Genomic DNA, 17,625 nt, shown 5'->3' with positions numbered 1-17,625 from the left:
AAGTCCCCACATCGTTTTATGCAATACAAAATTTTAGTTAGTTACGTCTTTTTTTCATTTCAGCAACAATGTGACAAAGGGCCTTTGTAATATACAAGGTAACTATATGTATGTATGTATGTATGTATGTAAATTTTTTCACTTTGAGGACAGAAAAAAAGATACAATTACTCCAGCCATAGATTGAAAAAATACAGTTTCCGTTCGAATGCACTATAATAAATTTGATTTCGCGTGTGTATTCATAGTTATGTATGTACATTACAGATATGTATATACATATGCAGTGGCCATATTGCTGTATGACAATATTTTAAAGTCGTGAATTCAAAAGTTGTGCACAGAAAAACATGACTTAGGGTACGAAAATTCGATTCGGTAATTCCGGGAAGTTCCGGGTTGACCATATAACTTTGGCACCAAGGAAAATAACAAAATTGTGCAATATTTTTATAATTATCACATTTCTAGACAATAAAAGGTTTTGTTTTACCAAAAACTATGTAAAGAACTATAGAAGTCTAAAATCGCTTAAAAACATGAGTCGCATTAACATCAAATACATAAGGAGTAGGGTACCCCATAAATAACCTTTTTTTGAAATATGAAGCGCCCTAGATGCAGAAAATTGGCATTCGATATGCTTATTAAAATGTAAAGAAAAAAAGAAGTTTGAATTTGGTTCATATGTTGGGGTTCCACTTAAGGTTTGAAAATCCGCTTCTAAACAAAAAATGCCAAAGTGGGAGAGCCGCTTAAAATCTTTCAAAGAGAGCTTCTAGATACTCCGGGCATTTGAAATTGCCTTAAATATTTCTTAAAATACGACTAACATATACTGGTTTCCATATGTTTGTTTGTTGGACACTTGAACAGCTCTAAATATAACGAAAAACCCTTGATATTGAAGTCAGATAATTTTGAATCATTTGTTGAAAATGTAACCCTTTCTAACCTCGTTGCATCAATGACTATTTTCACGCATCTCTTTACAGCTTGAGTGTGATTGGGCAGCTTCGGGACTTCAAGTTTCGTCGAATCTCCCATTTTTAGGTACTTTTTAAAATCCTCCGAAAGAATGTCGCCAAGTAATGTTGGAGTTATTTTACGTGCTGATAAGTCTATCAGCTCCATCTAGTCAACTGCTTAGGGATTTATTATATTGCTAGGTGGCTTAAAAAATCTCACAGATCGTTCTGATTTCTTCTTGGGTATGCCAAGTTTCTTCAGATGCAGAGGTTTCTTATTCTAAAGTTCTCTTGCTACCAGGATCCGCCTGAAGTATGCTTTCCTGGCATTCTAAACCATTTATTTTGACATTTTAGCTATACGGTTTAGGTACCTGAACATTCGCCAAATATGAATTAAGTGGAAGGTAATGCCGATGGACCTGCCATGCATGGGACAATGGCTTTCACTTAGGGTTCCTATCCTCTTTCGCTTATCTATAGTCTAAGCGACTAAGTTCTTTTTGTAATAAAATTCTTAAAAAAATTTAAGAAATTTGATGGTAAAGGGTAATGGAAAAACATCATAACGAACACAACGACTTCGATTCAAAACATACAACTTTATAGACCGTATAATTTTTTTTGTTTTACAGCGAATTTTCAAACCTTAGGCGGAACCACAAAATATTGAACAAATTGATATTTTCTTTTTGCATTTTAATTAGAATGCCGAATATTAACTTTCTGCAACTAGGGCGCTTCACATTTCAAAAAAGTGTATTTATAGGGTACCCTAATAATGAGGGCGGGGATTAGTGAAAATATATAGATATTTATGTATAAAAAAAATCTTACATATTTTGTTTCTTTACTATATTTAAGAGCAATCTACTTAAATAACACTGAAGGGACCCTAAAATAACACAAATAAAACGCCGAGACACGTAAACTTAATTTCGGGACTTAGATTACGAATCTGTATACGGGGACTCTAGATTTGGTTATTTTCCCAAGATATTTTCATTTTAAGTTTGCATTGCGCATGAATAACAATTCTAACTTTAACAAGGAAAATGTTACTCATACGCCATGTACTAGTACTGCCATGTACGAGGTGGTGTATGAGTAACATTATTTCCTAGCCCTATGTATTTCTAAAAAAAAATTATTGCACATTTATCCATGGAACATAGCTTGATTTTTGGCAAAAGTAGAACCTTTAATACAAATGTGGTATTTTTTATTTTTTCCTTATTGAAGTTTGATATCTTTTTTCATCAAAATGAAAATATCTTACGAAAATAACCTTATCTGGAAAAACGGTATACGGATCCGCAATCTGTGATCCAATCTTAAGTTCACGTGCTTCGGCGTTTTTTTTTTTGTAATTTCAAAACTTGAGATTTTCCTTACAGTGTAATGAGTCGCTATATATGTACCTCTCCAATATGCGTTTCAAACGTTTTGGCTCATAAGAGATCATAACCGGATTTATCCGGGAAAACAACAAATTCCGTAATATTCGGTAACTATTGTATAAACGATGCGTTGAAAATCGTTATTTTCAAACAGTTTGAATTAAACTTTTGCTTGATAAAATTATAAAAAAAAATGCAACACTTGTTTACGTTATTACCTTCTGTATGAGAACCCATCACTTTTTTTAAGAATAAGAAAAATCCTTCACGATCCCTCTAGAGAGCGTCAGGGGTAAGCGTTCGCTGTGCAAATTAGAAAGGTTAGAGGGACTGAGGATCGTACTTCGGAATGTTCTCTATCGCAAGTGACAATTTTGTTTTTTTAATTTTCTTCAAGTTTTGTCAAATCCACTTAAGTTCGCCTAGATCTGTTAAATACCCCTATGCACATAGTAGGCTTTTCAAAGAGCCCCTATTTGTTCTTGGTGCCTCAAACGGATGTTTTCATGCCAGAAAAATTGTACTCATAAGCCATTATTTTTAAATAATACCGTTGATCTGATAAATATTCGTATTATATAGAACTTATTGGCTTTTGAATAGCTGTATAAATCGCAACACTTCACTGTTTCTATAGATTTTATGCATGCTACTTTTGGCTGAGTCTTTATAAACTCGATATTCCGATAAATTAATAGACACGGATGATCCGATAAATTTCGATACCTATAAACTTTGGTGATAAGAAACTTGTTAACTTTCGATAACTAAATTTCCGATGACGGGATATATTTCGATTCCGTTCGAAAAATATCAATATCAATTCGTCTTTATCTGCCTTAATATTGCCTTCATCATTTCTTTCTTCATTTTCACATCTATATTTATTACAAAGTTGGATTTCAAATACGAAGTAAAACAAAATGCAGAAGCAACTCCAATTGAACAGGTTGCAGGAACAACAACTATACACAAATACAAAAATGTTTAAATGATGAGTTTGGCCGTAATTTTCAACCAATTTTAAAAGCATAAAGACTCTGCTCTTCTACAGAAAAATACCTTTCCAGTTGTTTTCTTGGTTTTTAAATCGGTTCGGTAGAGTCGCCAAGCGAAAGCGGACAAAATTTATGTTAGCGTATTAGTATATACATAGATTCTGTCTGTATAATTCTCGTTATGTCAATTTGCATGGCTTCTTCCCAGGCAGTTTCGAGTTATCCAATTCCTCTATCCGAAGTCCTTCTAGCGATATAACCCTACTAAGAGCGACATAGGCTTGATCATTTGGGAAAAGCTTAAGAACCACTCAGCTGATGTGTGAACAAATAATAAATATTTTAGTTGTAAACTTGTTCAAGTGTTTTAGAAAGCAAAAAGCAAAAAGTACAATTGCTTAAGTGTTCTCTTAGCAATGCAAAGTTCATAAAGTAACTTTTGCCGCAAACAAAAAATCTGTGGGAATTTTGAAACATTAAAATAATTGCAACCAACTCTTCACTTGTTTACTATTGCTCTTTCTTGTGTATGAGTGTGTCTCTTGTGGTAGAACTTCCACAAAAAATGTAAGAAAAATGCAAAATTTACTGTCCGCCACAACAAAAAGAGTACCTGCAATACATATTTACCTGCTCAGAGCATCAGCCTAGTCTGCATTTTTCTTTTCGAATTCTCCGCACTTCCCATTGAAAGGTGAAACGAAAAAGTTAACACATGCAATACAAGACTCCTGACACCAACATCGACGCACTTAGCAAAATTGGCAACTCGATGACACATAACCAAGTTGACTATAAGCTGCAGCTGGTCGACACTGGTGGATAAGAGATGTGGACTTAGCAGTGAATTACCTATATTTGCAAATGCGCAGCATAAAAGCCCATGCATAGGAAAGTGAAAGCTTGGGGAGTATCTTTTGACTTGTTTGTCTTCTTACATGGCAGCTCTAATCCCCTTACACACGGATGCAGATTTCTGGGGATGCCTTTCGTTCGTACATCTAGGCTGGCTTTATATCCACTTAAGCAAATAGCAAAGAATGGAACATTAAGGCGTATCATAAAAAACTTTACAATGGTAAAAGTGTATGTCAGTTTTATTTGAACACTTACATGTATGTTTTATTTTTTGATGTTGGTCGGAAACTCGAACCCAGGCCTGCAGAATGGAGGCGCGTACTGCTAACTACTAGACCACAGAGCCGGCCGCCTATGTAGTGGGGTTGAATTAGAGTTTTTAAAACTTACTAGGTTAAGGAGGTACTCTAGTTCGAATGAATTTAAGAAGATTATTTAGTTCATAAAAATATCTCTTAAATGATGTACATATGCATCACACTTTAAAATCGAATAATAAATAAAAAATTGGTAAGAAAATTACATGCAGATAAACTTAAATACATACTTATTTATGTATGGCCAAATCCGATCCTAATACAGACTAGTTTTTCATGGGCGAAACTAGTTCTATCTAGATCCGATATATTGTGGACTGTGTAGTTCGAGTTGGACTGACGAGAGTTATTTTTTACAGCGCGGCCGAAGGCGGCTTACGCAGAAAGAAACTCTGCTAAGAAATACTGTGGCGCCAGATCTAGTTTAGCCTCGTCAAAACTAGTCTGTACTAGGATCGGGTTTAGGCGGTAACATATATAAGAAAATTTACATCAGAAGCTAGTAACTTTTAAAATTTGCATACAAAGCTAACTTAAAGATGCTTATTTTCCAAGAATCCCGGGATTTTCGGGATTTGTTATTTGCTGTGGGGCCAATGATAGAAACGCCTTATGTTGACCAGTTTCTGCTATTTCTTTTGTTTATTTAAGATTTAATATTTTTTATAAATGTCTAGCAAATTATATATACACATAACCCCGTGCGACAGCAATAGTGAACGTTTTGGAAAATTTAAAGAACTTATTGCTTCAAATTTATTGCTTCTCGAAAACAAGCTTCTTTATTTAAATATGTATTTCGGTACTTTTGGGGAATACGTAGTCAACTGCCCGTATCAGCTTGCAGATGTTTATTAACCATTGTGAATTGCAGGTACCAATACTAATTTTGCGCAATTGGAGGACCTTGCAGGTAATCGTACATGCTTATGTTGTGCGATCAACTATATCCCTAAAAGTAGGCAGCTAATTTTTTTATCTTTATTTACTCCCATTTGATGGTAAGATATCGTATTTCTTGGTAATGCCTGGTGTAAGATAATTTTTTCTAAAAATTATTAGAATCTCACAAATGAGACTTCAGGTAAAATGTGCGCTTGTCTAGTTTTCAAATATATAAATTTTTTTGTTAGGTTCTAAGATTTATCATTTATAGGGCTAAAAGCCCAATGATACTAGTATTGCGCAAATTTTCTTTTTCCGTGTAGTTGGTGGATTTTTCAGGCTTTTAATGAATTCAAATTCAAAACATAGACAAGCGGAGAAAATCTTCGAACCCTTCATCGAAATTAAAAAAACGAAACAAAATTTGCATTTCATTACTGAAGCTATTGCTGCAACCTGTTATTTCAAAATAAAATATTTATAGCTAATTTTTAATCTGAGTATAACATGTAACTCAAGTCCGTATTTCTTAATAGGCCCTTGATAGGAAAAAATGCCCAAACTGCGCATCTCAAAATTACTGCATTGCGAGTAAAAATTTCAACAATTTGAATATGTCAACTTGTTAAGCAATTTTCACTTTATTTCATTAAATAAACAAACTTATTAGATAATTAAAGCACGCTTTATTCCCTTAGGAATGATACCAAACACTTATGTTATTTACAACTTTTCAAAAATGCATTTATGATCAGCCTTTGTACTAGCTCGATCGATAGTGCGGTGTCACGCATTTACGCATTTTCTTCCATACAAAGTATGTTCGACAATTTCTATATATGGAAGAAAATGCCCCTGCAAGAAACTAGCATTTTATCCTACTTTAATTTGATGAGCTATAAAACTTACATTTTTATAATTTTTGTACAAATTTTGAAATGCGCATTTAAATGCAGTTAATTATATGTGACCTGGTCTGCGAAAAGGGAGCTTACGTGCGAAATCTAGTTTTCTGTGAAAAAGCTGTTAAAAGTAAGCAACTCGTTTCGTTTACTCGTTTTTACTCTTCTTTCTCTACATTTTTAGTACACTTCTAAGCAAGTTAGGATTTTCTGCTTTTCACCACGTGAAAAAGCATCTCATCTTCCATCCGAATCAACCAAAAAGTGAAAATTGATTTTTTGACACCTAAGCCCCCTTTCCGTAGACCAGGTCACATATGTAAAATTAGGTAAACTTCAAAAAAAATTTAAACATTAAATAAACAAAAGAAATATAGACTAAACTGGTTGAAATAAGGCGTTACTTTTATTTCTGCCACTAGTGTTATGAACTTCTTTCAGCCGCACAATTAATAGTATGTTGATTTAAGTTTTTTTTTCATCGAACTTTTTTCGACATGCCTTAAGTTACTTTATCATATATGTACACGCTAAAGTATTGCTAAATGCGTATAAATTTAATTACTGTCTTTGGTTTTGTTACTAACGAAATATTTTTGAACTTAAATAGTAGAACCCATTTGTTTACGAGTATTATTTATTATATATTAGGTCAGCTTCTCAAACTATATTGATGCAATTTTTTCATGTTAAGTTGTTGGAAAATAATGAATATCTAATTCCCGGCACTAATCCCTATGTAGTTGCAAAATACCGTCGCGCGCTAAATTTCACAGCCGTGCAATTAAATTTTTTGGCAATTTCGATTGCAATGAGCGATTAGTTCAACTGCAGAGTTAGTTTACCTGTTCAGGGAGCAGATGAAGGGAGCATTGCCGCTCAAATAGCTAATAAACATTTGTTTACTATGATGCTAGCAAAGCCGCTTAAATACACATGTAAATGTTTAGATGTGAATGCACAATTGCATGTACTATGTGCATACTTATAAGCAAATTTGCATTATTGCCTTCAAGCAGGGTACCATTTGCGGTCACTCATTCTGAATGCTACGGGATTGGCAGGCGTTTCACTAATTAATTTCGTTGCAGTATGCCACATTTACGATTGCCGAAAAGCGTACAAAAGTACGGGTGTATAAATGCTCCATGTATTGGCTGCCAGTGAAATTTTGGCATGGGCACCACCGCCTCTCGCATTCAACGAACTTATATGATGTTCATATGTATGTATGTGCATTCATAGACACATATGTACGAATGCATGAACCTACGTTTCGCTGTTCAAGTTCGCTAATGTCTTTTCTCTGCCCGTCACTGCAAATTGCACCCGTCAGCCGTATCGTGGCAATTAAAAGTTGTTGCCTGTAAAAGTTTTTGCTACAGTTAAATGAAAAATCAAAGGATTTTCGACGAGCTGTTTCTGGTATTGATTTGACAGCTCGAAATTTTTCCACTTGTTATTGTCAGTTTGGCAACTACAAATTTAGAAAACTTACAAAGTTTTAAAAGCAATTTTTAAGTGCCATCGAATTTTGCGCTGAATCGAGCCGTCAAATTTTCCCGGAAACCTATGAAACAAAAACAGAAGCTAGCGAATTTAAATACAATTTGTTTACCATCTCATAAGGCGGCCGCTGTGGTGTAGTGGTTAGCAGTAAGCGCTACCATTCCATGATCTGTATCAGCGGGATAATCCGAATAATACCAAATGCAATCTATGCTCTTCGTTCAGCGGTCGTACATTTCAATGGGGCCTGTGACTGCGGGGACACTCTTTTATTTTTTTAACAGATTTGGTTTTCTTCCGGGCAATATCGGTGTTTCAAGCTTTGATTCCGATAGCGAGATCGAAACCGATATAGTGCAAGTGTGGCGTGTGGCCCATGACTAACCTAAAAATTTTGCTGGACCTGCTCCGGAGGAGATGGCTAAACAGAACAGTCTTAACTTCATTTGAGTTCCCGGCCATAGCGCAATAGAGGGTAACTTGCAAGGGGGCACGGTCAATTAGTTATTCCAAAATAAGGGCGTTCTGATATGCCTACGATGGCAGGATTCTGCCTGCGCTGGGAATGCCTGCTCTAGGCGATAAAAGTTTGATGGAAGGTACAATCTGTCTGACTTTTAGCCTGATTACGTCTAGGTGGGATCGAAAAAGGTTCTGATGCTTATATTCTCTGTTAAAACGGAGGATTAACATTTTTTCTGACAGGTGGACCAGGGACTGATCTATTTGAAAAAATTGTACATATGGCCCGTATTTCTTGAAATTCGATACACGTATTATAGATTTTTTTTATATATATAGAATAATAGCCGTTTTCGTTGTTCGGAGTTAACTCAAAAACTACTGCATAGATTTCAGTCAAATTTTCAGAGGTTATACCTTACATATATGGTCCTATTGAAGGCTACCAGAAAACTCGGTAGGTGGCGCGGGAGTCGAGTTATTTATAAAAGTCGTATTTATGAACCGATTTCTTTCAAATTCAAAAGGTATAATGGCATAATGGAAAATACGTTTACCAAAAACGGAGCCGCTAGGTGGCGCGGGAGGCGAATTATTTATAAAAGTTGTATTTACGAAACTATGTATTTTGTTAATACACATTCGAAACGTTTATTACTTTCATGATGATTTTTTTTCACTCGAAACATATTCAGCCTTATCATGAGTTTCATCTTCCCTGAACCGGTTCACTTTTCGCTTTTGGTTTCCATGTACTTACTATGGGGGGAATCAAAATTTTCGCGTGAATTTTTTTTCAGGCGTAACTCAGAATAAGGAAGATTACATACATAAATTGATAGCCATTTCAGTTTTTCGGACTAAACTCAAAAACCACTCAAGCCCAGTCAAATTGTCGGAGGTCCTATTATAGGCTACTAGAAAACACGCTGGTGGCGCTGGAGTAGAGTTACTTATAAAAGTCGTATTTATGATGAAAAATTCCTTTGCTAAAAATGGACCCGCTAGAGTTTAGGTATTTAGAGAATCCGTTTTTTTTTTATAAAAGATGATTGGAGTTCACAATTCGTATTCATTTCATGACAAGCAAAGATTTTGCAGAAAAGGGACCCAATGGATGACGCTGCACCCGAAATATATAGAAACCCCACAGGGTTTGTTTATTTTAGCTGAACTTATTTTTCAGATGGCTATATAAGCATGATCTTGCATCTATCTCCGTTTGACGAAGTTGCTCGAGGCGGCCGTTATTACAGCAGTAAGACTCAAAGAAACCAATTCATAAATATTTAAGACGAATTCTGAAAGTGGCGAATTGACAAGGAAAGATTCTACCACATATGTCCAAAAAGGAACACGATAGGTATATCAATGGCTTCAGTTGAACGATATTCATGATATCCCACGACTCATTTAGCCAATGTACGCGAAAACTTTCCATCCTGTGGGGCAGCGAGGATTCTTGGCCTTCCTATAATTGAGAACGCTCATCTGTGCTCTTGAGTTTCCGTATAAGGACTTACATGGTACACCGGACCAATGCTGAAGTTGCAGGCTCATAAAAGAATATTACGCACGCTTGGCAGAGATCTCAGAGGTGGAAATAAGACCATCGGTAAAACGCATTACATCGAAAGGGATTAGTATTCCATATGGAATCACAGTGCTACTATTCTTGGCATATGTGTGAGGAGGATTCCGTTTTTTAGTCGTTTCAATTTAAATTAAAAATGTTTACTGTACAGACTGCTTTTGTTTTTAAACGCTATTTTTGAATTAGCCACCGCAAAAGATCTTATTAGGCGCCACGAAGCAAGCGGGCATTTGCTAGTAGGTACATAGAATAGAATTAAATGATTCTTTTACAGTTGGGAAGGTGTTTTAAGGCGCTGCAAAGCAATCGGTTATTGGCTATTTACGTATACTTATTATCTATATCATTTATATAAAGAGAAGTCCCGTTTTGATGTTTTAAGTTTTTTTTTTAATGTGATAAATTTTTTCGCCTAAGTTTAAAACTCGGAGCGATAAAAATGAAAATTATGCCATTAACACAAATAAACTATTTTATATATCGTCTCCTGAAATGCAAAAGGACGTAACATCATTATAGATGAAATGGAAAAAGTCGTGACTAATATTGTAATTTTTTTTCATAAAATGATGTGGGGAGTTGTAATTCGATGAAATCCAGTGAAAAAGTGAATTTTGAATTTTTTATTAGTTATGACTTTTTGCATTTCAACGATGATGTTTGTTACGTCTTTTTGGATTTCAGGTGACGATATACTCCACGTGCAAAGTTATGAGTGAGCAGTGCTCTTACGAGCTCTATTTGTTAAAACCTACAAGTGTGGTAACCACATCAATTTTTTAAATAGAACACAAGAAAAAATTCTACTTTTATTTTGGCCACTCTGAGTTTAGTTTTTGAATTCACCCTCGATGCAAATTTACAATACATACAATACAATAATACATTGTTAGATCTAATTTTCGCATTTAATTTTTTTACGTGCTTTGGGAATATTTAAAAATGTATCGGCAGGGGATCCACCGAAACCAGTAAATTTTTGAAAGGGGTCTACGATAAAAAAAGTTGGGGAACCCCTGGCTTAGATGCATTTTGTAGCGAACATATTTTTTTTCGTTACCCTACATATGTATTAGAGGGGGGAAAAAAATCAAGTATTTTTTTTTTGGATCCGACACACGAAAACTAGTTCCTAGGTACCTCTAGAAAGTACTTACCAAATCTGAGCTCCTAATATTAACGGGAAGATTATGCTCATCATAGTTTTCCATATTCATTTTAGTCTCATATAAAAATGGTCATATCTTATCACCAATAGATCATTAAACCAGTTGCATCGTCAATATTTATACGAAATTGAACGCTCTACAAAAATGGTCTCCTATACTCTTTTCATTAATCTAACATTTAAAAAATATTTACTACTGCGAATATCTTCTAAATGGTTAGAGTAATCGATCACAGACCTTTTTTGTAGAGCGTTTAATTCCCTATAGAAATAATTGAAACTCAATTGACAATAATTATTTTTTAGTAAGTTAAAAAATTCAAAACAAAAAGTTATTTTCCTTAAAATACTTCAATATTTGACTTTGAATATCTTTCAGCGATGCAAAGGTCTGGCAAGAATAAAGAAGTATCGCATTCATATTACTTATTCACTCCTCTATCTATCATAATAACGAAACATCCATCTAAACGTTAAAATTGTCTCTCTTTCTTCTTACAGACTTTAGCCACATGAAGGCATTGCGCATCCTGAACTCTGAATTAGCAGACACGCTGGGAAATCTCTTATCGCGAGCTTGTGCAAAATCGCTTAATCCGCAACAAGTTTACCCACGCCTGCATGCGGTGCAAGTCGACGATTTGCTGCGGATGGATGCAACCAAGCGGCTACAGGATGCATTGCAACAAATTGAAGGTAGCTTTACAAGAGTATTACTGCACAAATATTCACACCGTCTTTGAGCGTAGACCCGTTAATACTTAGAGATTTTAAGTTATTTGCTTTACTTGCGCTTGCTTCCTCGGCTCTTTTAGATTCTGAGCAACGAGGAGAGGAGCATTGTAATTGTGAACGTATTTGTCGGTTGCTTTAACGTCGCGACGTTCCTCAGCCACAACGTAAAAAATTGCATTTTTGCGCCTTAAGCGTTCTAATGCCGTACATACATACATATATGTTGGCAAGTGAGTGTAGCGTGGCGCTATAAAATAAATATATTTACAAACGAGCTTAAACTATAAAACAAACAGCTGCCGCGCTTGGTAGTTGCTCCTGCTCGTTTATTTTCATGAGTTCTATTTTAGCTTTCTTGGCTTGGTTTTTCATCTTTCACATCGTTTGCTAGTCACTACATATACACATCTATCTTTTAACGATGATTAGCAAAGTTTTGAATGCTCACAACTTTCATAAGTATGCGATAGTTTTGCTTTATTCGATATTTTCGCTAAATTAATTTGGAATTTTTAGTGAACTTTTTTCGGCGATTTTTGCCAAGTTTTCTTTACTGTAATGGAAAACCATAAACCTAAGCACTCTGATAAGCATTTTATGTACGTAAAGAAGTTGTGTATACATGATTTAAATGTTGAGAAATTTGCTTTTCATTTATAATTTCAGTTGAAGTTTCTCTAGTTCCATGAAAGGCTTCCTCCACTTTTATATATGCTTACCTTCCAGGCGCCTTTCATTGTAAAGGTTTTTCGTTGTTTTGCCCCGCTGGTAAAACTTTAGCCATAAATAGTAGCATAACGCCTTTATCAGATGTATTAGCGCATTTATTATAATGAACTTTTCCTCGAAAAAATTCCGATTTCAAAAATCTTAAGCGCTAAGTTAAAAAAACCTTTAGTCTTGATCATATTTGGGGCTTAACCCCTGTAAGTGTTTATATTTAAGCAGACCAAAGTACAGGTCAGGAAATGATTAAGAACAATCAGTTCATGTAGCATTCTTTATTTTGAAAGTCTCGGAATCACAATGCAAAAGCCTTTTCAGTTTTATCTTGTTTTACCAGAGTATTGAGCTTCTTTGTTTGTCTTTGACAAAAATATCTTTCTTTTAACAATTTGATTTAATTAAGCTTTTTTGTTTATTTAGAAATTTGTACTTCGTTACACTATATAACAAAATTAATCTTTCTTTTTTGTCTGTTCTTTTGTAAGGCGACCAGCAGTGAAATCTTTCTTTTTGCCATACCCACTAACATCATTTTTTATCACCCATTCTGAATAAGTGAGAAATTACCATTAAACACTTTATCAGTTTTGATTTATTTCTGGCGTTTATGTTGAATTTTAGGCATTGGTGTATTCTGACTAGAATTTAGGTATTTATGTTGTGGTGAATGTTAAAGTACGGGTTACTTAAGTATTTTGGAAATTACCAAGTACCGATAACGCAAGTAGTATGAAGTACACTGTATGAAAAGTTCCCTACTATAATTTTTTTTTATTGGTACCAATTTGATCTAAATTTACTGGGCTATGAACTTTAAAGTAAGCATAAATTCCAGTTAATCGAATAATAAAGTTATTTGCTTTATGCAGTGTTGCCAGGCCATTGAAGTGAGAAATCGTCATTTTGGCTTTAAAAAATCGCCATTTGCATGTAAAAATCGTCGGCATTTACAAAGTTTTAATGAATATAGCCAGAGAGTTCTTTTGTTTTTTGTTTTGTTCTAGCTTCTGATTGCTATAGGTAAAAAATAAAAAGTTGAACTTTTTTACAAATTTTTAAAATCCGCATTACTTTTAACAAAAATTTGTTTAATTGCAATAAAATCACGGTTTCACCTTAATTTTTTTTTTTTTTTCAAACTGCAACTTAACAATGTGCATTAAAAACTGTTCATACTTACAAGTTTTGATAAATTACTTATTCATATTCGCTCAATAAAATATGTACCAGTACACAACGTCACAACGCAAAAATTACGAATTTGACCGCCAAAAACTACAAAAAAAGAAAAGTACTTATCGATAACTACTATTAGTGATATAATTTCGATACCACAATTATGTATTAGCAGAAGTGGAAAACTCTCAATAAGTGTTTGCACTGCAATTTTTAGTTGTCTGCATACCTATATTCAAAGTTGAGAACCTGCCAAATTTGCACATAAAGAAAAACCGTCATTGGGTTACAAAAATCGTCACATCGTCATGGCAGTAAAAAACCTTCAAAATGACGACCAAATCGTCAACCTGGCAACACTTCTTTTCCTATTCTTCTCCTATTTGATTTTGTTACACAAAGGCGATTTTACTTCTATGAAAAGTGGTTTTTCATGGCAGAAATACACTCCAAGGTTTGCCATTACCTGCCAAGGGCCGACCGCTATTAGAAAAACCTTTTACTTTTTTTCTGTGTTTGATATTAGTCAGAACCTGGGCTCGACCCCATGCCCTGCGGAAGGATGCTGCGCATTTGTATGGTTGTTGTTGTATAACCAGCATTACAATTAGTGCATTACATTAGTATTAAACATTAAATAATCTAAAGAAATATGTGTAGCCAAAACTGGTCCGAATAAGGCGAGTCCATTATTTCTTCCACCAGTATAAGGAAAAAAACGGTGCTCCATCTCTAGCAATTAGTGGAAACAGAAAATTTAGTACACTATACCTCTTTCTCTGCAAACGGCAATGAAGCCATTAATTCATGGAAAATAGATATTTGCCTCATTTCATTCGTCATAGTCTCAATAAAAATTTGCACTTTTACACCATTAGCACATAACTTCACACGCCCTTTAGTGAGTTCATGATAGCTCCATTTTTTAAATTTTTTCAGTCCTTATTTTTTATTCATAAACTATCAACTTTATGTTTATTATTTATTTTCAGCACGTTGCGCCCAACATTACGCAGATAACAATTTCTATCTTGTGGTAGACACAGTAATATCCACTTTGCATGCGGCCAATAACTTCTTTGAAACGTCACGTCCGTGGGAGTTGAAGCGCCCAGCGGCTGTTGTAACCACCGGCAATGATGCTGTGGATGCTGCTAATTCGCAGAATATTGAAAATTTCGAACGCTTGGAAACGATAATCGCCATGACAATGGACACGTTGCGCATCTGCGGAATTGTGTTGCAACCGATTGTGCCGCAGCTGTGTGGCAAGTTGCTAGATAAATTGGCGGTGCCGCAAGAGCAACGGTTATGGCGTAATTTAGACGATTGCTTTGCTACGAAGTCGTCTTATGAAAATGTAGCAAGGCCACTTGATGTGCACACAGATGCAGTGCTATTTCGGCGCATTCTGCTTAAGGAGGAGGATTTGGAGGCGGGTCAGCCGATTAAGTCACCGCCAGTGTCGCAAACAAAGGAGAAGATGAAACAAAAACGAAAGGAGAAGACGGCAAGGAGCAAGATAGCGGCACGGTAACTCGGAGTAGTAGTGCAAACTTCGGAGATGGGAGATCGGCTGCCAGTTGCTTACAATTATTACCGCAATGACAATAAAAAAAAAAAAAATCTCTACAATCGAGCAGGTATCTGATTCTACGGTGTAACTTCGTGGCCGCGAGTGCCAGTATGCTAGCATTGGTATTCAGTGTGTGCTGCAATGAAGTCATTTAAATTTGTTACAATTTCTTTAGCTTCCTGTCGGCATCCGCTACGTGCCGCCATCCGCGCGCAGAGCCTCTTCATATAATGCAACCTCGCGTACATCCTTATGTCGCCATTTCTCTTCGCATTTCTTCTGTTATCCTTCGTCTTCGTCTTCTGGTGTTCAGCACGTAGCGACAGTAAATTGTTTTAATAGTTCAGCGACCAGACTGCAAGCGATTACTACAGGTCATCTCCTTGCTCTTCGCTTGTTTCTTGATATATGCACATGCATACATACATAGATCGCCAAATAATATATGTATACTTTTGCATTGTTTACTCAAGTGATTTTTGTTATCATTAATTTCGTTTATTCGTTTTTAAGTTTCTTCTTTTATAAGATGAGACTGTCATTCAATATAGTGAAAGTGCTGATATCATAAAGTTGTACTATTAAATGATTTTAAGAATTCATTGCTATTAAAAATTCAAATACTACATTGATGTTTTTTAATTAATTTGACCTTTTCGTGTTTTTTAATGAACTGGAAACTGCAAAGTCAACGTTTAGTTCATTACTAGTATGGATAATATTATTAAAAAAGTTATTTGGTGGAGTAAGTTAAGTGATTTGCTGTGAAGTAGGTATTTCACCTCAATTGTACTTTTATAAGTATGAGTTGTCGATTTAAACGAATATCGTTTGTGCTTTGTTTGTTTTGTAGTAAAATGTAGTAAATGTATTATTATAGCCAATTTCACTTCTTTGCACTTCAAAAGGGACAAACAAAATCCGAATTTAATTTTTCCATATAAAAAGTAAATTCGGATTTTCAATTTCTATTCAAGTGGATAAAAGTGTATGTATATAAATAAATATAATTCAGACGCATTAATTAATAAGTTTATTTATTTTTATAAGAAGTTCTTTTCGATGCACTCAAATTAAAAAAAAAATTATAAAATCTCTTTAATTTACAAAGTAAGCAGCTGTAATCTGCTTTGAAATATTAAACACCTTTTAAATGTTTGTAAATCTCTGAGTGTTTTATGCTTTAAAAATATTTGTGAATTGTTATACATAGTCGGAAAGCATTGAAAAGGACAACCACAGCTGTAAATGGTTCATCGTCGTTATTTAAACACTCTGTCGATGGTGGTATACATTTTTTGAACGCGGCAGAGACATCATGAATTTTTATGAGTTTGTCATAAAAGAAGAGGAGGAACTCATCTTTCGGTCGAAAAATATAAATAAATCTAAGCTAGCCACAATCGCAAACGTGATGTAGTTCAGTCGTCGCCAAAATAATTATCTACATACGTAAAAAAAAAAAATTTCCAATTTGTAAAGCTGATGCCAGATAAAACTTTGTAGCTTTGCGTGACATTTATAACTTTGCCAGCAAAGCGCCAGACGCAAAAGGTATGTCACAATGAACGCCAAGAAAACAATGTTGTACCGCTTTTTTACTCATCAAAGTTGCTGTGGATTTTAATTATTTTGATTTAAAATTATCAGCAATGTAATTAAGTTTTATGTTTCTGCATGAAAACCCGAATTTGGACGGAACAAAATAAATATTAAACCGGCTGATTGCCAAAGCGCGCAAAAAGATGGGAGTTGACCATCTTTTCGCTTCGCGCTGCCGCTTCAACGATTTATGTGGCATGCTTTGTGCATTTTCATACAATTCATCTTATCTGTCAAAGCGAATCTGTCACGTAAAGCGAAGCAAAAGTTTTATGTGACATCAGCTTTAGAATATTATGCTCATAAAAATTTGGTAATTTTTTTCTGAGTTTGGTAATTTTTTTAGAGATTCGGTAAAAAATTAAAAATCTTTGTGGCGACATTGAATTTTAATAAGTATGCCTTCTTTTAAATGATGCGATGGAGGGAGAATTTGTGGATTTGAGGAAGTGGAATAAACCTATCTTATTTTCAGCAAAAATTTTCTATAAATGCCACTATCTAGTTCCTATGTATAATTGCTCGGTGATTTTGAAAATGGAGACATTTTTTTCTATGGATAACTTTTCGAGATATTTGCAAATTACCGTTATTCAGCGTAAATAAATAGTGGTTTGATTAATGTGGAATGATTAACTAATTTTTTAGAAACTATCAGGGCTACCGAAAAGTGATGTATATTCGATTTATGGAGAATTTTACTATATACCTGATTAAGTGGAACCATTCTTAATTTTAAGCTGAATAAC

The 17,625-nt window shown here is 34.7% G+C and overlaps 2 protein-coding genes across 3 annotated transcripts in view; one reads left to right on the top strand and one right to left on the bottom strand.

Annotated features, from left to right (window-relative positions):
- Window positions 1-17,625, bottom strand: part of LOC118737933 (methionine--tRNA ligase, mitochondrial) — a 149,737-nt gene that overhangs the window by 41,471 nt on the left and 90,641 nt on the right. The gene's annotated exons all lie outside the window — the stretch shown is intronic.
- On the top strand, window positions 11,564-15,911 carry LOC118737934 (methionine--tRNA ligase, mitochondrial-like). The gene is made up of 2 exons (XM_036468763.1): window positions 11,564-11,757; window positions 14,691-15,911. Exons 1-2 carry the CDS (start codon window positions 11,574-11,576, stop codon window positions 15,233-15,235), a joined length of 729 nt encoding a protein of 242 aa, XP_036324656.1. The 5' UTR covers window positions 11,564-11,573; the 3' UTR covers window positions 15,236-15,911.

The sequence above is a fragment of the Rhagoletis pomonella genome, unplaced genomic scaffold (assembly GCF_013731165.1).
Source record: "Rhagoletis pomonella isolate Grant_MI unplaced genomic scaffold, Rhpom_1.0 Rhpom_scaffold_00004, whole genome shotgun sequence".
Taxonomy (NCBI): Eukaryota; Metazoa; Arthropoda; class Insecta; order Diptera; family Tephritidae; genus Rhagoletis; species Rhagoletis pomonella.
The sequence above is the reverse complement of the archived record's forward strand: the minus strand, read 5'-3'. Positions and strand labels throughout refer to the sequence as shown.